This window comes from Lissotriton vulgaris, chromosome 2_1, assembly GCF_964263255.1.
Source record: "Lissotriton vulgaris chromosome 2_1, aLisVul1.2, whole genome shotgun sequence".
Lineage (NCBI taxonomy): Eukaryota > Metazoa > Chordata > Amphibia > Caudata > Salamandridae > Lissotriton > Lissotriton vulgaris.
This window is the reverse complement of record NC_141687.1, coordinates 1,700,157,245-1,700,177,404: the sequence shown is the minus strand read 5'-3', so window position 1 is coordinate 1,700,177,404 and position 20,160 is coordinate 1,700,157,245. Positions and strand designations below refer to the sequence as shown.

Here is a 20,160-nt window from a genome sequence, read left to right as displayed (position 1 = left end):
AAATGTTCGGTGGACATGGGACGCTGCTTGGGTGGTATGTGTGTGTGGGGGGAGGGGGTAGCTGTAAGTTCTAGGCAGTAACCATACTGGATAATTTGTCTCACCCACCTGTCTGTTGTGATGGAATTCTAGATCGGTAGGAACTGTGGTAATCTCTTCCCGACTGGGGTGGGATGGTGTGGGTGGAGCGGAGGGAAGTAACTGTTTTGTGTTGGGGGAGGTACGAGTGTTATTACCTCGACCTCTTCCTTTATTATTTCCTCTGTATCCGCCTCTAAAGTATACTTTATTGGGGGATGTTTGTGTAGCGGCTTTAAACAAAGAGGAGTTATCTGCTCCCATGTGTTTGGAGGCCCCTCTATAGAAGGAGCAACAAAAGGAGCCCTGTGTTTGTGGAGACTGTAAAGCTCCCATGGACTTAGCAGTCTCAGTGTCTTTCTTAATTTTTTGAAATGCAGTGTCTACAGCCGGCTAAAAAAGTTGTTGTTGGTTGAAAGGCTGGTTGAGGATGGTAGTCTGGACTTCCTGCTTAGAGCCGGAGATGCGCAGCCAGGCATGTCGCCTAAGGAGCACACTGGTATTGATGGATCTAGAGGCAGTGTCTGCTGCGTCAAGCGCACATTTTGACGCATTTGAAATTAGCTTGCCCTCTTTGATAAGATCATTTGCTTGTGTTTTATATTAGTCAGGCAAATGTTGTAGTAGGGTTTCTAACTGGTGGTAGTGAGCCCTATCAAATCTTGCGAGCAGTGCCAGCGTGTTGGCTATGCGCCAGTGATTGGCTGCTTGCACCGCTACTCTTTTGCCAGAAGCGTCTAGCAATTTGGATTCTTTATCAGGGGGTGGCTCTTCCCCGGAGGTTTGGGATTTGGTGCGCTTTCCAGAGTTGGAAACTCTAGATCCTGCTTACACTAAGCTGTCCCTTAATGTAAGCAGGATCTGCAGTGGCAGGTCTATACTTTTTTTCTATTCTAGGGTTAAGAATCCTGGCACGTACGGGATCTTTAAACACTTCGGGGGCATGTTTAATGACTCTCGATCATTGGCAATGTTTGCTCCATCTTTTGGGACTGTTTAAATGTATCCAACAGAAAGTCCTCTTCAGCTGCATCTGAGTGCATTGTGACGCCATGATAGATGGCAGCCCTATTAATCAAATGTCCAAAACCAATATTATCGTCTGGAGGAGATGGTTGTTAGGGGTATGTGTGTGGGCTTGGGACGTCTGGTATATCTGTTGGGATAGGGTACTCCCAATCATGTGGGTAGGTTGGATACGTGAAAGGGTCACCGCCCACCCCCAGGTCATCATCATCATCTGGGGGTGTATGAGGTGGAGGTGTATGAGGTGGAGAAGTATGAGGTGGAGAAGTCTCAGTTTGAGGTGGTGTAATAGATTTAGGGAGAGGAAGTGGGCTAGAAGGAAGTATAGGGGAAGAAGGATGCATAGGTGATGTGGCAGAGTCCTTCTTTACAGTCACTGGAGGAGCAGGTGCTGTGTCTAACTTCCTCTTCCTATATGGCACAGAGGTGACATGTCCTGTTTCTGGAACAATATAAATCTTTTTCTGTTTAGGATCGACAGGATCCGGATGAAAAAGTTACTCTTAGTCAGGAACCGCTTTCGGTGCCGATTTTTTCAGTTCTGAGCGGGGTTGGTGTTGACTTTTATTGTCTTTGGCCTTAGGAGGCGTGGTACAGTCCTTAGGCTTAGCTTTTGGTTCCGAGGCTCTTGGTTTCGGAGCCGAAGCGGGATCTTTAGGCTTGGAAACGTTCGAAGCCGGGTTATCCACGGGCCTCTAGGTTTTCGGGGCGGATTTGTCTTTAGAGGTGGAAGGCGTCTGAACAGATTTCGGTGCAGAGAATTCTTTTGGTTTCAGTGCCGAAGGTGCAGGTGGGATTGGTACATGCGGTTTGCTCGGTCCCGAGCTACCGGAAGACTTATTTTCTCTTCAAAGCCGGGAACGAAGGCGGGGCTTCTGAAGTGTGTTTTCTGTCGCGACTGGGGCCAGCAGGAGAAGTCTTGACCTTTGGTGGTGGGGTTGGGGTAGGGGCAGTAGTACTCACTCATTGACCAGGAGTGATGGGGTCATCAGAGTCTTTTGCCTCCGATCCGATTTGGAGATCTTCGGAATCTTCTTCTGGGACATCTGGGCCTTCGAAGATGTCCACTGGTTCCGGAGTGGATCTCTAATGTTCAGCTGATAGGCACAGGTTGCAGACCTTGTGATGGTCACTGTGCGGAAATTTTGCTCCACACTGGGGGGCATTTCTTGAATGGCGTCCTTTCCATGGGCAGTAGGTCTCACAGAGTGAATAGGCCCAACGGCCCGCATCGACAACCAGAATCAAGCCGATGAAAGTTGCGTCTAAGCTGAAGATGTTCGAAGTCAATCCGAATAGTTTATGGACGTTTTTCGCGTCAAAGTAGTTTGAAGTATAGATTTCGAACCAGAGCGCAAAAGTTGCATCCGAACCCAATGGTGGAAAAAACTATCTAAGGATGGAGTCGATGCCCATGCACACTATTGTCCAGGGGAGGAGTCACCTATCTCGGAAGACTTCTTCCAAGACAACACCAACGAGCAGGCATCAGAGCTCAACACCAGATGGCGATCTAATGCTAAGTGTGAGATCTGCAGCTCATATGCCTAAAACATAATAATTATAGAAACAAATTGGAGATTAGCTTTCCTAAGATGTGCGGGTCAACAGGGAGAAAAATAACTTTTGCTATTGATCTTTTGTGGAAATGTGATGGCTAGTAAGTAGCTAATTATCTGTATACTCCATCTGTGCTACAATATTAGTTGTCATGATTGCTCAGATTTTTTTCTCTCAATTGTGAATTTTTCCAATAAAAAGATTAAGTAATACAAAAAAATGCACTATACAGAAGCCAAGATCAGGCCAAAACACCCTTGTGCTTGTGAGACAGTCTTAGTAGGATTACAGCTGCGTTCTAGAAGAGTAGACCCAATGTAAAATAATTAACTCCGCCTAAAACATAACTTTTACGGGTTTCTATGTGGTACATTGTGGACTACTGCAAATTTTCATCCTCTACACTACAAACAATTTTTACGAGTCACGGTTGGAGCCCCGACAACTATGCTTAGATAAGGCTACTAAGTCCCATTCAATTTTATACATCTATAGAGCCACCCCACATGGAGCTCTCTTTAAAATCATTAAAAAACCTCGGATTGCAATCATTTTTTAAAGTGCATCAATGCTCATTAGGGACTCCATCTAGTATTTTGCAATTTGGGCCAATCTAGTATCATTATAAAATTACATTCATGAAATCTTCATCTCATTTTACGTCGATCCCTAAATAGTTAAATGCTTTAGTCTCCATTATAAACCTAAATCTTGTTTGTGGCACATGGCACAATGAGTTTGTCAGATATAGTATGTGTTTTTCCGGTAATACTGACTAAGCTTATTTGCATACAATGAGATCAAGTCTTCCACTTCAGGACCCCATCTACTCCTCAATCTAACCTACCTATTTTATTGGTAAATCCATAAGCTTGTTGTATTTGCAAAGAGATTAGACTTCCCTGCTTCATACCTCTATTTAACAGGAAGGAGTGTGATGATTACACCCCATTTAGTTTAACAAGGGGAGATTGAAGGCACATAATTCTCAGCAAGATTTAGTGGTCCAGTTCCATTTTCATAAACAAAGGCCACTTCTAAGCTAAAAGCATTTTCTACATCTAAAGTCAGAACTATTAACAATGTAATCACTCATCACTATGTACCAAGAAAAATATGTGATTTTTGAAGACTCAATCAAGCAACTGTCTCCTCCCTGAATAACCTGGCCTGCAGCATCCTGCAACCAGAGAAAATTATGATTGGTTCTTTCCTGTATCTCATAACATGGCTAACTGGAACTGTAAATTAGCTATTCCCTCTGAAGTGGAGGCCAGGTATTGATGACATTTCAGATGTTCTGTACAATGTCAAGCCTTAATATGCCATGTTGATTTAGATCAAAAAGGAGAAAAGGGTAATAACATGGTACATTTTTGAACTACATCTAAAAATTGAAATGTTTAAGCAATAACTATGGCAACACACAAAAGTAGGAGATATCAGAAGCCCAATATCAATCTTATTTAGTATAAATTATGTGGAGTTTGATCACCTTGCTAACATATAAACATACCTTTAAAGGGAAATAATTACAACATGTAAGTGTAGGGCAACTTGAAGAATTATGGAAGTACAGAATTTAGTGACTGGAAGTCCAGCTATGAGGGTACAGGTTGTGATTTTTACTGTTTTTATGGAAACATGTAGAAAGGGTAAAACATAGCACCGTAATCTTCCAACATTTTATTTAAAACAATGTTATACAACAATGATGGAAACATGTTGTCTAAAGGTCAAATTCAGCTAGCTCTTATTATGTCCATGGTTGAGAATATATACACTGGATGGACAACAGTAGAGGGAAATGCCTTTCCTATGCTCCCAGAAAGACTAATATAGGTTATGTAAATCCCTGAATACAGCCCAAGGATTAAGACCCATAGCATAAGTATCTCATTTATTCTTAATGTTATGATAAGAAACACATGTTTACTTACGGTGAGCTTCTAGTGGCTTGACGAGCAGCTTGGCGTTCTTTTCTTTTCTTGTCTGGTGGTTTAGCTAAGACTATTTCAATATGTTCACCTTCTAAGTTTTTCCTATTCATTTCAGACATTGCCTAAACAAATCAGAAAATATTTCTAATAACGGATTCAAAATGAATACTTCTTTATAATGCACTTTTAAGTGAAGCATAAATCATACATTTCAAATTCAGATCCTAAATAAAAAAACCTGGTTACCTTAACTGCTGCATCTCGATCCTCAAAATGAACGAAAGCATAGTCCTTTAGCTTTTTCACCCTTTCCAGTTTTCCAAACGCTGAAAACGCTTTTTCCAATATTTCTTCTGTCACTGTAGCAGCCAAATTCCTCACAAATAACACTTTTACCTGATAAAACAATTGTTAGGAATTGTAAAGAAATTTAGCTTAACATAACATGGGAGAAACAAGATCACGTGAATACAAGTCATATACAAATTTAAAAAACGTAAATTCCTTTCAGGGTATCATAGTTTAACTTTCCTACAAAGGGCAATATAAGGTTTTGTATTAAAATGATTCATGAGAACTCAGCAACATCAGCCACAGACCCCACAACATCCCATTACCAGGAAAAACAAGCAAGCGCTTCCTTTAAATAAATACATGCATTAGAAATCATATGTTTGGATACTCAATCACCAGCACACACTACAAAAAATTACTTACTGCATAATGTGCAGTTTCTCAATGAGCTTCACTCATATCCAGTCACAAGTACTCTATTCATATGGTACATGGGAAAGGATGAGTGGGAGACAGATAATTACATTAACACCTACCGGACAAGCAACTGCAATTTTACATTAATTAAAATCTCAAAAAGTGCAGGCTTTCATTTTCAAGAAGCAGAGGGCAGTAAAATGTGAAGCTTTAAGGTGTCAAACCGCAAGATTCTGTGTCGGAAGTTGGAGTGGAAGAAAACAAGTTACTTACCTGTAACTGTGGTTCCCCAGTATTGGTAACTTTCATAGATTCCCATGCTTTTGTATCATTCCCCGTCGTCGGAATGGGAGTCTCAGAAACAAAATAACATAGCAGTAGGCACAAAATGAAAAAGAAACAGGCCTAGGCCTCATTCCCTTTTGTAGCATATCCGCCTCTTTTTGTAAAAGAGACCAAACTTAGGCTTCACCCAATCAGAAGAGCCTCACCCCATAGAACCCTCCTGAAGGAACCTCAGAGCCTCAGATTTTCGTAGCTGTTGTGTAACAGTCACCATATCTGCTGAAGGCTGAGCTTTCCTCGGGGAGGAGGGTGGGCGCATGGGAATGTTTGAAAGTTACCAATACTGGGGAACCACAGTTACAGATAAGTAACTTGTTTTCTTGCCCCAGTATTGGAACTTTCATAGATTCACATGCTTTTGTATCAGAGTAGCAAGCAGTCCGCCATAAGCACATTTTGTGGCATAACAAAACATTGCAATAGTCATCATTACATGAAAACCAAAATGTGCAGAATAAAAGGAAAGTGGGATAGACAAGGAAAGCTCACCATTAGTGGAAGAGGTTCCTCAGGAGCACCTGGCCCACAGCCGTATCTTCCTGTTGCAAGGATTCCAAGCAGTAATGCTTAGTGAAGGTGTGCACGCTGCTCCAAGTCGCAGCTCTGCAAATGTCCTTTATGTGCACTCCCGTGAAGAGAGCTGTTGAGGAAGCCACAGATCTTGTAGAATGCGCTTTAACCCTGCTGGTCAGCGGCTTTCCAGCTGAATTATGGCAATGTAGAATGGCACTCCTAATCCACCTTTCAATCCCTTGTTTGGAAAGAGGGAGGCCCTTTTGAGGACCACCAAAAGCAATAAATAAATGTAAGGATTTTTTAAATCCTTTGGTGCGATCCAAGTAGAATTTCAAGCACCTTTGCACATCCAGAGAATGTAGCGACCTCTCCGCTGGTGAAGTAGGGTGCGGAAAGAAAGCTTTAAGAATAACAGGCTCATTCAAGTGGAATTCCGAGGGCACCTTGGGTATGAACTTTGGATTAGTCCCTAAAATCACAGTATTACTTTTGAATTGGAGAAAAGGTTCTTGGATTGTAAGCGCTTGCAATTCCCCAACTCGTCTTGCTGATTTGAGGACAAGAAGGAGAGCCAACTTCCATGAAAGGAATTTCATATCTGACCGATGTATTGGTTCAAAGGGTTCCTTCATGAACTGTGTAAGGACTAAATTCAACTGCCACGTGGGAGGCGGAGGCCTCACCGTGGGGGTAGACACGAAATAAACCTTTAAGAAACTCTTTTATTATCCTGGAAGACCAAAGAGAAGGTCCAGACGCTGAACGTCTGTATCTAGAAATCGCTGCCAAATGAACTTTTATGGATGAATGGGCCAGCCCAGACTTCACCAGGGACAAAAGATAAGGCAGAACTTGATGAGGTTGTGAAGAGAAGGGGTCAACATCCTCTTTCCTGCACCAAATACAAAACCTTTTCCATTTGAGACGGTACGTCTTGTTAGTGGAAGGGGCTCTAGCCTCGGAGAGAACTTACTTTATTTCATTTGAGATGGGAAGGTTCATAAACTCTTGCTGCTCGGGAGCCATGCTGTCAGGTGTAACGACCGCATGGATCCGGATGCCAAACTTGCCCTTCGGACATTGTGAGAAGATCTGGAATCGTCCGCAAGGGAAGTGGAGGAACCAACGACAACAGGTGAAGTTCCGTGAACCAGAACTGTCTCGCCCAAGCAGGGGCTATCAAGATCATCTTGCATGGCTCCACCTTGATCTTCCTGATAAGCCTCGGGGTCAGTGGAATGGGGGAAAGGCGTAGACAAATGCCCCTGACCAAGTTATCGAAAGTGCATTCCCCAATGACCCATGGTGGTGAAGCCTGCTTGCATAAGACCGGCATTTCTTGTTGGTCGGTGTGGCAAATAGATCTATCGCAGGCTTGCCCCACTCTCGGAAGATCTCGTCCAGAACCTGCTGGTTCAGCTCCCACTCGTGACTGACTGAGGATGATCTGAACTCCTGGCAGGTGTTCTACCTGTAGTGAAATTCCATGAAAGATCGCCCATTCCCAGATTTCCTGAGACAACGGGAGAGACCTGGTTCCCCCTTCTTTGTTCACGTAATGCATGGCTGTGGTGTTGTCCGTCCGGATGAGAACTCTTGACCCTCTTAGACGAGGGAGAAAAGCCTGAAGAGCCAGTTTGATTGCCCTGAGCTCCAAAAAATTGATGTGGAGCCGACGAGTCTGAGGAGACCAATGTCCACAGACATGTAGGTTTTGCAGTACAGCTCCCCAATCGTCCAATGACGCATACGTCGTCACAACCTGAGGAGATGGATCACTTTCGAAGGATGGACCTTGGGACAAGTTCTGCTGTTGTGTCCATCATACAGCAGCTGTTTTCATTGCTGAGGTGATGGCCATCTAGTCGAACGACCCGTGAACCTGTTTCCACTGGATGTCCAATTGCCCTTGAAGAGGACGCATCCTCAATCTGCAGTGTGGAATCAGAGGAATGCATGAAGAGATTACCCCCAGAAGAGATTTGTAACGGCGTACTGAAAGACACCTTTGTACGTCTAGCGCCATGGTCTGCAGTTTTTACTGTCTCTCCAAGGTTGGGAAAGCTTTCATGAGATTTGAGTCTAAGATGGCTCCCAGGAAGCGTGCCATCCTGGACAGAACCAGAGATGATTTTTCCTTGTTCAGAGTGAGACCCACATTCTGGAAGGTTTGTGCACGCTCTGACCGCTTCCCTCGCAGCCTCCCTGGACGGAGCTTTCAGCAACCAATCGTCCAGGTAAGGAAAAACCTGAAAGTGATTCTTCCGTAGAAACGCCGCTACCGGTGCCAGCACCTTCGTGAAGATTCTCGGGGCTGAGCGAAGTCCAAAGGGTAAAACCTTGAATTGAAAGTGGCTCTTGGCTTCTGTGAATAGCAGAAACCTTCTGTGTGCCGGGTGAATCGATCCATGAAAGTACGCATCATCAAGATAGAGAGTGGCCATGAAATCTCCCGGATTGACAAGACGTAGAATGTCTTGAAGAGAGACCATCCGGAAGGATTGGGAGAGTAGATAGGTGTTGAGCTCCCCGAGATCTAATATTGGGCGCCATTTCTCTAGTGTCTTCCTTACAAGGAAGAACCTGGAATAGAACCCTTCTCCCCCCTGGGCGGGGGGAACCGGCTCTATCACCTTTCAAGAGCATCTGATGAACTTATAGCCGCAGAAGACGTAGATGTTTTGATGGAATTGCAGCAGGGGGCTTGGATGGTGGGATTTGCATGAATTCCAGAGTATGGCCCTTTCGAATGAGGTTGAGCACCTATTGGTCTGATGTTATCTTGGACCAATTCAGAAGGTATTGTGAGACCCTGCCTCCTACTGATGACTTTGCAGAGGTGGGCACAGTAGGAAGTGCCAGGAGGACGCTATTGTCTCTTGGACGCATCACGTCCTTGGTGAGCATGCTTCCCTCTGTTGTTTGGTCTTGAGTAATTCGAATACTGACCTTGCCTCTGCTGGTACGGTTGGCGGTACTGTTGTGAACCTGAGCCATATGAGTACCTTTGTTGTGGATAAGAGCCTCTGTAGGTGGTGCGCTTGCCCTTGGAACCCCTAAAAGGAGCCTTGCGGTACTGAAGCGTACCCTGAGACTTGGCAGTCTCCGTATCTTTTTTAATGTCTTGGAGGGTGTCATCAATCAGCTTTCCAAATAGTGCTTCTCCATCAAAGGGCAAATCCAAGATTTTATTCTGAATTTCGGGCCTGAACCAGGTCGCTTTAAGCCACCGCTGGCGACTAAGAACTACAGCTCCAGCTAAGGAACGAAAAGCTGTTGTGGCAATATCCATGGCACAGTCTATGATTTCCATTGACGTTGCCTCCACTTCTTGCAAGATCTTCTTTGCCTATGTCTTGGACTCCGGAGGAAGTTGGTCTAGGTGTGGCGAAATATCACACCAAAGTTGGCGATCGTACCTGCCCAATATCGCTAAGGCATTTGCCGCTCTCACCAACAAACTCGCCATTGAAGAAAATCTTTTTCCGGCGTTGTCCAGCCTCCTGCCCTCTTTATCTGGAGGTGTGGTCAAAGGAGCCGAGGGGTTGCGAGACTTCCTTTGTGCCGCTTGTGAGATGACAGAGTCTGGTCTCAGGTGCCCCGTCAGACGCCGGACCATCCTCAGGCGCTTTATACTTTGCCAAATGCCAAAATTCAATTACGTAGAAAAATCACGTTACCATGATATCAGGACGATTATAATGTACAGGGACCTAGGATTTTGGAGCAAGTACGGTATAATCATAGGAGAGAAGGACCTTCAGTGCACATGATTAAAATTGACTCCTCTCCTTTTTGTCTTCTAATATTGTACACAGGAATAGGGTTCTGAATAAGTCGTTTGAAGCACTATCTAACTCAAGAAGCAACTCCTTTGTGAAGGTAATTATCTTGTGGTGGCCATTTATAAGGCATCTTTTACTTTTTCTGTTCGAAAGAACATCACACGGTTATATTCGTTTTTGCTTTGTAGCCTACGATGGGAGTTTTGCATTGCATCTGAAGCGTTGACAATTGTTTCTGCACATTGGAATTGAGACTTGTGGAGGATTACTAAGAAGACCAGGTAATTTAGCTGGGCACGCTGGTCTGTTTTAGAGTTGAAGATTTTACTCACAAGATAGGATAGTAAGAATTGTTGTTTGATTCTTTTACAGGACTGATCCCTCAAGGTCCTGAGGAGAATCCCCACAACTAAGGGGCTTCGAAACGCGTCGACCCTTTCTTTTTTCTTTAAGGCTAATCTTATGACAATGTTATGTGGAAATATTTAATTGTAAAAAATATTGATGGCCTTATAGAAGACTATGATGTTATGATCAGAAATAATATAAAAATAGTACCCCACCGTATACATTAATAAGAGGTTCTTCCAAACCTTGGTGAGGCTATTCACGTTTTTTCGTTTTTTTCTTATTTGTTTAACTTGTGTGTCTGAATTTTGTGTCTACCCCGATTTATACCTTTCTTTTGACTGTGAGATGTATGTGCATGACAGTTGTTTAGACTAAATGGTGGATGGCGAATGTAATGTGTGACTGTAGCCCAATCATTCTGAATTATTTTTTCTCGTGTGTTCTTTCTTCAGTTTTTCACATCCAATTGGATTATAGCTTTTAATATTCCCTCTTCCCCTTGAAGCTCTTTCAGAAATTTTTTAATAATGTCTTTTGGAATATTTTGAGAATTTATAAAAATAAACAAAGATTAATACAGTTACAACTTGTTGTGTGGTAATGCTACAATTGTTTAAGTCATTGTGCATTTGAAATTTGCTGAATCAAAAAGCAGTACTGGCATCTTGTTTTGTTGAGAATTATATACGGAGCAGCCTTACTGCGCTTTAGCCAAACCCTTTGTTGCTTCTTGCTTTTGTAGCGGGCTCTGGCTCGGGATGTCTATTTTCAGGACATAAAATTAAGTCCACATTTAGGCTAAATTCTTGTGGTTAGTCACGTTAGAGGAGTGCACATCCTCTTTTTCCAATTTTTTCCCCTCTTATTTACATTGATTTATTTTGTTAGTATTGTTCACCAAGTATAGGATTTATACACATCAGGTTTATGAGGAGAGAATCAGACAAAAAATAAAAAAAGATCTTACTGAGAAGAATTTGAAAATCATCTGTATTAAAGTTATGAAGGACTATGACGGAAAATGATACTCTGGCCTACTCACAGGAGCATATTAAAAAAACTCTTGAGCAACCCTCCTTTATTGGGATCAGCGACACTCAGCAGTTCAGCCAAAGTTAATAACGAGTCAGAAAAACTAACTCGGTTAAAAAAGAAACAAATTCGAACCGATCTCCACGGACACTTCCTCCTTCAACATCTGAGAGCGGGCACTATCCCTGGCAGACCGATCATCAGAAACATCCCAGTAGTATTCACGGAGGATCCTATTTACAAAAAAGGATACAGCCTAATAGAGACCAAATGTAGCAGGGACTTGATGCTACTGACAGTGGAAACAGCATTACGTCTATATAAAGTTCAATTAGAAGAAATAGAAGTTTTGGAAACAGAAATAAGAAATAACCAACATATAACGGACTCCAAAGCTTTGCTTGACAAGGTGGACAAAGATATCATCGAGTTTAAGGACTACACAATTAACCAAAAAGAAAGCAACTTTAAAAGAGACAAGAGGAACTTCTCATTAGAGAAAGCTTACCAACAAGATTTTTATACCAGACCAGAAGCACGACGTTTTCTCCCAGACAATCAGGGTAGGTCTAGGAACAACTTTATCACGTTTTCAGACACGTCTTTATCTGGTAATAGTGAGGCGGACAACACAAATTATAGACCTGGATACACAAGAAGAAGAGGTTCTTTTCAACCTAACTTCCAACAACAAAATTACCAACAAGGAGGACAACAACAGCCTTTTTTAGGACGCGGCCAACCAAAATCACGCGCGAAAACCAGATTTGTCCAGCCATGGGAAATGTCAACTCGGAGGCAGAAATACAGCAATTACAAAAATTAAAATCTCCAATTTATAACCTTTCTGACCATGTTTTAACAACAACAGAAACTAGCCTCTTAGAAAAAGGGCTATCATTCATGCCTACTCTGAACACAGATTTCATCAGGCTAAAGTCAGAATTAATTGAATTCTGCAGGAAAATAAGGTTGACTACATTTTTTGCGGATAAAACTCAGCAACAGAGCTCGGAAACTACAGGTTTTAGAAAGAAATCAAAATGTTGTACCCCTTCAAGTAAGATACCTAAAGAGGTCCTGACTTTAGAAAAAACAATCCTCTCCGCAATTGCATCACAGGAGAAGAAAAAGGCAGGTTTTATCAAACCCAATTTATCAAGAGATCAAAAGGATGCCCTAAAAACTCTTGCCAATCACAAAGATGTTATAATTAAACAAGCCGATAAAGGCGGTTCCATAGTTATTTGGGGAGTGGAAGCCTATACGACGGAAATCAATAAACAATTGTCGGACAAAGGCTGTTACAAAAAGGTTGCTAAGGACCCCACCCAAAAACTACAGAGAACTGTTTGCGATCATCAACCTTGGTTTTGAACAAGGTTTTCTTGGAAAAAAGGAACTAGAGTACTTGCAGAATAAACATCCGCGTATTCCCTTGTTTTACGCATTACAAAAAATACACAAGGACGAGAAACAACCGCCTGGGAGACCAATAGTGTCTGGCTGTGATTCCCTTTTTGAACCTGTTTCAAAGTTATAGACTTTCTTAAAACCTTTCATGACTAAAGTCAAATCTTTCTTACAGGATACGACTGATTTTATCAATAAGCTGACTGACTTATCATTTGAAGAGAACAAAGATTTCCTGGTGAGTATGGATATTACATCACTATACACCCAGATCCCCCAGGAAGAGGGTCTAGAGGTATTAAGGTTATTTTTGAATACAAGAGAAAGACCAATGAAGGCGCCAACTGAATTCAACGTGGACCTGGCAAGACTAGCCTTAAAACGGAATTTCTTCAAATTTAAAGATATTTTCTTTCAGACCGAGGCGTAGCAATGGGGTGTCCTTTTGCCCCAGAACTGGCAGTGCTATTTAGGAGCCAATTTGAGGACAAATTCATCTATGATAACAACCCATACTTACAATGGATCGGAGGGTGGCTCCGATACATAGATGATATTTTTTTCACTTGGTCAGGAACTGGAGGAACAATTACTGTCTTTCAACCAATGGCTGAATAATCGGACTGAACATATAAAATTCTGTATACAGCATTCAAAGCACAGACTACCATTTCTGGATGTAGAAGTGCATTGTATGGATGGAAATCTGGTCACTACTTTGAACAAAAAGGAGAGAGATCGCAACAAAGCTCTACACTTTAAAAGCTATCATCCAAGCAGTCTCAGAGAAAATTTACCGCTGGGTCAATTCTTACGCATCCGTAGAAACTGTACATTTAATGATGAATACATGTTCCATGCTGATGCTCTGAAACAGAGGCTACTACTTCGTGGCTATCCAGCTAAACTACTGAAGCGTGCGCTTAAAAGAGCATGGTGGACACCAAGAGACACTCTCCTCACAAAAAAGACTAGGAATGACCAAAACAGAATAGTGTGTGTATCAACCTTCTGTCCCACGTCAAATTGACTCAAAAGACAGATATGTCAAAACTGGCACTTGGTTAATGATCTAGATGAACCACTCAATGACAGGCCGCTTTTTGCGTTCAAGAAGGACAAAAGTGTGGCAAACCACATAGTCAGAGCCGCCATGCCTAGACAAAAACCTCCATCACTCAGGGAATATATGAATTTACCGCCAATCGCAGGCCACCATCAATGTGGAACATGTGTCTGTTGTCCCCTGACAATGGAGGGAGATTTGTTCCAACATAATGGCATTTCATGGAAGCACTCAAAATTTACAAATTGTAAGACTAAGTTTGTGATTTATGGCATTTTATGCCCTTGTAACAGACTCTATATAGGCAAAACCAGCCAAGAGGTAAGTCAGCGAATCAATCAGCATAAATCGCGAATCAAGAAAAACATTCTCACTGCACCGCTTGTACAACACTGGATTGAACATTCGCATTCAGAAAATGATCTAAAATGGACCGTGATCTCCAAGGTGGAACCTGACCCGAGAAGAGGTGATGTGGAAGAAAAATTGTCGTCGAGAGGCAGCTCTAATTCTAAATAGAACTCTGCAGTTACAGGATTAAATGAGATGTCGGAGCTATACCATCTCTAATGCACTGAATCAATCACAACATGATGCAACAAGTCCCCATGAAAAAACTTATATAAGGACACCATGAGCATAGACAATCTTAAAACCTACGGTTACACACAAGTGTACTACCAAAACTACATTCCCAGGATACACATGACAGATTATGAAACTGCGAGCGATGCTACTATGGAAACCGCTGTGATGACGATCTTTCAAGAACAGGTGTTTGTACAATCTTGGACGTGCTTCTGTCTTAAAAATAGAAAGATAAAAAAATTCGCCGATTTTGACACAACCGTCGTGTCAACTAGTAGAATTGACTACTATCCCCATAATTCCAAGCGTCAAGAGAACGGACTTTAACATAACCGGGTTAACGAGGATAGTGCAACAGCGGATCGTGAGACGCTGGTTCGGAGAGAGGAGACCAGCTCTAAAACTAAGGTATTTGTCTGAAATTTCCTTCCCGTACCGTTCGAAACCTTTACCTCACTGGGCCGACTAGGGTGAGTCATGTTGAGACGGCTTGCGGCAAGTATACAATTAGGGTAGGTAAGCGACCCCTTATTTGAACACAGACAAATGGGGTCATGTCCATTATCAGAGATAGATACGATTAGAGATAGAAAAACGAACGGGTTTATCCGTAATATATGCATACGCGCTAGATTTTGGGGAAAATGGCAAAATCACTTTACCATGATATCAGGGCGATTATAATGTACAGGGACCTAGGATTTTGGAGCAAGTACGGTATAATCTTAGGAGAGAAGGACCTTCAGTGCACATGATTAAAATAGACTCCTCTCCCTTTTGTCTTCTAATTTTGTACACAGGAATCGGGTTCTGATTAAGTTGTTTATTTATTTATTTTATTTTGAACGTTTTATATAGCGCGGACAAGATCCTTGCAGATATCAGAGCGCTTTACAAAGAGAAGTACATGGGCATGGTTAAACAGATAAATCAATAGGTCAATTAGTACAAATAGGTGGCAACTAAGCCCAACATGAGTACAAAGTAGTACAAATAGGTGGCTACAAAGCCAAACATGTGAGTAATAGGACAGTTAATACAAATAATCAAAAGGGTCAAACATGTAGTATAGATCGGTGCAGAGTACTAACAGTGATCAAGATAGTAGTTCAGGTGTATTTAGCCATGAGGATAGCTTTTACTTCATTTTTAAAGAGTGTGGTGGAAGAGATAAGCCTGGTTTCGGGCGGGAGAGAGTTCCAGATCCTAGGCGCCATTCCCGAGAAGGAGCGCTTATACGTTTTTTCCTTCCGGAATCTTCGAGGTTTCAACAGAAGATTGTTTGTGCCTCTGGTGTTTCTAGCTCCTCCAGAGATTGTCAGTTTCTGAGCGAGGTATCTGGGTGAGTTTAGATGTACCGCCTTGTGTGTCATGCAGGCGATTTTCAGATGTATTCTAGCTTCAAATGGCAGTCAGTTCAGGGATTTCAAGTCAGGGGTAATATGGGAGTGCTTTTTTGACCCAGTGATGAGTCTTGCTGCAGCGTTTAGAGAAGCTCTTAGGGGTGCGGTTGTAGTTAGGGGGAGTCCACAGAGGGCAATGCTGCCGTATTCTATTCGAGGGATGACTAGTGCTTGTACTGCGGTTTGGAAGTCTTTGGCTGGGAGGAAGGGTTTAAGTTTCCTCAGAGTGTTGATCTGGAAGTTTGCTCCTTTTGTTGCCTTGCTGATATGTTGCTGCATGTTCAGATTGGTGTCGAGTGTTATGCCTAGGGATTTTGCTGAGTCCACGATGGCGGGTTGGACATTGAGTGCAGTTAGGTCTTTAAGCCAAATTTGAGTGGTGGAGGCCTTCGCTGGAGGTGAGATCAGAAGGAATTCTGTTTTCAGGGCATTGAGTTTGAGATGATTATCGGCCAGCCAGGATTGGGTGCATCTGATCGTTGAGTTCAGGAGCAAGATGTCCTTGGGGGACTGTAATTTGAGATAAAGTTGGGTGTCATCTGCGTACATGTGAAAGTGTACATTGGATGCTTGTAGCAAGGTGGTGAGCGGTTCCATGACTAGGTTGAACAGAGTTGGGGATAGAGAGGATCCTTGGGGGACACCTAGCGTTACGGGTATTGGCGAGGACATCCGGTTGTTGCTGTTGAATTTCTGCGACCTGTTGTGAAGAAAGGAGGTGAACCACTTGAGGACAGTTCCAGATAAGCCCATTCTTGTGTTTAGAAGCTCTAGTAGATTCTCATGTTTAACAGTATCAAATGCTGAAGAGAGATCAAGGAGGATGAGGAGGCAGGTGTCGTTTTGGTCTAGCATTTGAAGTGCGTCGTCAATTATGTGAGTCATCGCCGTTTCTGTACTGTGCCCTGCTCGGAAGCCTGACTGGTGCGGGTTGAGGAGATCAAATTGTTCAATGTGTTTAGCCAATTGTAGTTGTGCGCATTTTTCCAGCAGTTTGGCGAGAGTGGGAATATTGGTAATGGGACGGTAATTGTTGAGATCAGAGGGGTCGGCTGTAGGTTTCTTTAGGAGAGGTGTGACCTGACCAACTTTTAGTGAGTCAGGTATGCTTCCCTGTTGGAGAGAGCTGTTGATAATTTTAGTCCAGAGAGGGATAAGCAAGGGGGTAAAGTCTTTTACTGCTGCAGCAGGAAGGGGGTCAGTGAGGTGATTGGATGGTTTCAGGGTGCTGAGCAGTTTGCCAATTTCTTCTTCTGAGTATGTGCCAAAGGTTGACATGTATTTACAACAAGGGGTGGTGAGGGAGAGTCTCTGAATTAAGCAGAAAGCTCTCACCCAGTCAAGAGATCAGGGCTAGATCCAACACCGTTTTTTAGCTCACTGCACCATCCCAGTTTCAGAACCTGGCTGTATGCAAATTAGTCTGTTCCTGTCCCAGTGCATGATGGGAACAGGGCAAACCAAACTACAAAAGCCAATTCTTACACTGGGAAGGAAACAAGCTCCCGGGGACCGGTTTCTGGCATTACAGCCGTCTTCGGCCCGGTTTGCTTGAATCCTGATGGTGCAATGAGCAAGGGTCTCACATCTGAGAATACCCTTCCACGCTTAGGGTGGACAAAAATATTTACAACAAGGGGTGGTGAGGGACAGAGTCTCTGAATTAAGCAGAAAGCTCTCACCCAGTCAAGAGATCAGGGCTAGATCCAACACCGTGTGGCATTGTTTTTTGGTTCAGTGGCTGCTAGGCACTGGTTTGGAGTAGAGGCTTGCGTCAATGAGGAGATCGCTCTTTATGTTGTCAGATTTTTGGGAAAAGAAAGCAGCGAAGTCTTCACAGGATGGCGCCTCACGCGCAGTGATGAGTGGTTGGGGTTGATCCTTGGATTGTGATCTGATTAGCTCAAACAGTTTTCTCGGACGGTTTTTTGCTTGGTCGAGCTGGAGGCTGAAGTCTGATTTTGAGCGTTTTATTTTCCTGAAGTAGGCGTTTCTCTTTTTCTTCAGATCTTTTAGGTGCATTGCCGAGGGAGCTGATCTCCAGGTACGCTCTGCCATTCGCATGTCTCGTCTATCTTCATTGAGTCTCCCGTCGTACCATGGATTGGAGATTTTAGTAGAGGCTCTTTTTAGCTGTAAAGGTGCAGCCTCATTAATTATAGAGGTCATAGCGTTGAGATAATGGTCAGTCAGTGTTTGAACGTTCGTATCGCCTGTCGGTGGCAGTAGGAGATTGCACCTGTTAGGGGGCAGAGAGCCTGGGTTGAGTTTTTTCATGTCTCTTTTCCAGACTTTTGGCTTGGATACTTGAGCCGGGTTAACTTTAACTTTTTCATTGATAAAGAATGTGACAGTATGATGATCTGACCAGTCACAGGGTTGGATGGAGTCGAGTTGGATAGATTCCTCTTTGGAGATGACCAGGTCGAGGATAGAACCTTTCTCGTGGGTCGGGCTGTTACATATTTGGGTGAGGTTGAGGGCATCGAGGAAGTTTTTAAGACTATTTACCACCGCGTCCTTGCAGTCGTTCCAGTGGAGGTTGAAGTCACCAAGGTATATTTGGGTGAGCTGCCGTCCAGAATTGTTTGAGATCATATCCATGATTTGTTGGGAAAAGGTGACGTTGTCCCTGGGTGGGTGGTAGATGCTGTGAAGAGAACATATCGGTTTGCCCTCACTGATAATGTCAAGGCAGATGTATTCCCAGGTTGTTGGGGATGGTAGGGAGGTAGAATTGACTTTCTGAACAGAGAGGTTATTCCTGTAGATGCATGCGATTCCACCACCTAATTTGCCTATTCTGTCTAGCCTGATGATGTGGTAGTTGGGAGGAACCAGAATGTCCATTATAGGTGTCGAAGATTCAGTTAGCCATGTTTCGGTCAGGATGATTAGGTCAAGGTCCGTTGATAAGAGGAGATCAGCAATAGCGGCAGAGTGTTTCGAGGCCGATCTACAGTTGAGGAGAGTGCATTTGAGACGAGGTGTGTTGAGGGTGGTAGATGGTTCTAGAGAGAGGGACTTTTCTAAGGTTATTGGGGATGGAGAATCTGCTGTTTAGTGTGGGGGGTCTAAGGGGATTTGAGTGTATCGTGGGAATGTTGAGGTGTGGGGTGGTTATGTGATTTTGGGGGGCTGGGTCGTAGGAGCGGAGAAGGGTGAGAGTGTCGCGGTCAGAAGTAGAGTTGTGGGTGCGACGAGGGTGGTTGTTGCGATTGCTAGCAGGGAGTGAGGTCAGGTTGGGGGGAGAGTTGAGTGAGAGAGTTAGTCGGAAGGGTGGGGGACCCGTTGGGCGGGGAGGTGTAGTTGTGTGAGGGGGGGGTTGTAGGGACGACGAGGGGGACGAGGGCAATTGCTGCGCCTATGGGCAGAAATTGACGCCCGGTTTGGGGCGTGTTGAGTGATGGAGTCAGCTGGAGGGGTAGGGGACAAGTTGGGAGGGGAGGTGGGTGCTGGGTGTATGGGGTGGGTAGCGAGTAGTTCCTTGATGTTGTGTATGTCTTCTTTGATCTGAGTGAGGGTGGCCATGATGATGTCCATCATGGGGAAGGTGGTGGAGGTGGGGGCGGCAGTCAGAGATGAATGGCTGACCAGTGAATTCGTGTGCAGGTGGGAGCGTGGGCTGGTGTTCGAGGAGGTATGCGTTGTGTTGGTGTACGGGAAGGTGTTAGGGAGGAGAGATGTTTTGGGCGGGAGGGGTGTGGATGAGGTAGGGAGGAGGTTGGTGGTATGAGTGAGGGCATTGGTGGTAGGCGGGGGGCTATTGGTGTATGCTGGGAGACTGATAGTCGTGGTGGGGGAGCAGGAAGGGTAAGAAACAAGTTACTTACCTGTAACTTTAGTTCTCCAGTATTGGTAACTTTCATAGATTCCCATTGCTTGTAACATTCCCCGTCGTCGGAATGGGAGCCTCTGTAATAATATATATATATATATATATATACCTAGGTAAATACACCCTAATAGGTGTAAAAAAGTAAAAAATTAGGCCTAGGCCTCATATCTTGTAGCCTATTGGCGTCATTATGTAAAAAGACCCAAAAGCCACCTTAGCAACCAATCAGATCAGCCTCACCCTGTGGAACCTTCCTGAGAAAGCTCAGAGCCTCAGATTTTCGTAGCCGTTGCCTTTGGCACATCATCACCTTAGCCCTAAAGTGAGCTTTCCCAGGGGAGGCGGGTGGGCGCATGGGAATCTATGAAAGTTACCAATACTGGAGAACTAAAGTTACAGGTAAGTAACTTGTTTCTTACTCCAGTATTGGAACTTTCATAGATTCCCATTGCTTGCATCAGAGTAGATAGCAGTTAGCATACCTCAAACATTTCGTGCACAGTTACAG

The 20,160-nt window shown here is 43.7% G+C and overlaps 1 protein-coding gene across 6 annotated transcripts in view; it reads right to left on the bottom strand.

Annotated features, from left to right (window-relative positions):
- Positions 1-20,160, bottom strand: part of HNRNPR (heterogeneous nuclear ribonucleoprotein R) — a 340,992-nt gene that overhangs the window by 60,657 nt on the left and 260,175 nt on the right. For all 6 annotated transcript variants that reach the window (XM_086957668.1, XM_086957669.1, XM_086957673.1 and 3 more), the window contains 2 exons: positions 4,851-5,000; positions 4,605-4,726 (listed from right to left, as the gene is read on the bottom strand). In XM_086957668.1, coding sequence (XP_086813794.1) covers positions 4,605-4,726; positions 4,851-5,000 — 272 coding nt within the window. The remainder of the gene's footprint in view (positions 1-4,604; positions 4,727-4,850; positions 5,001-20,160) is intronic.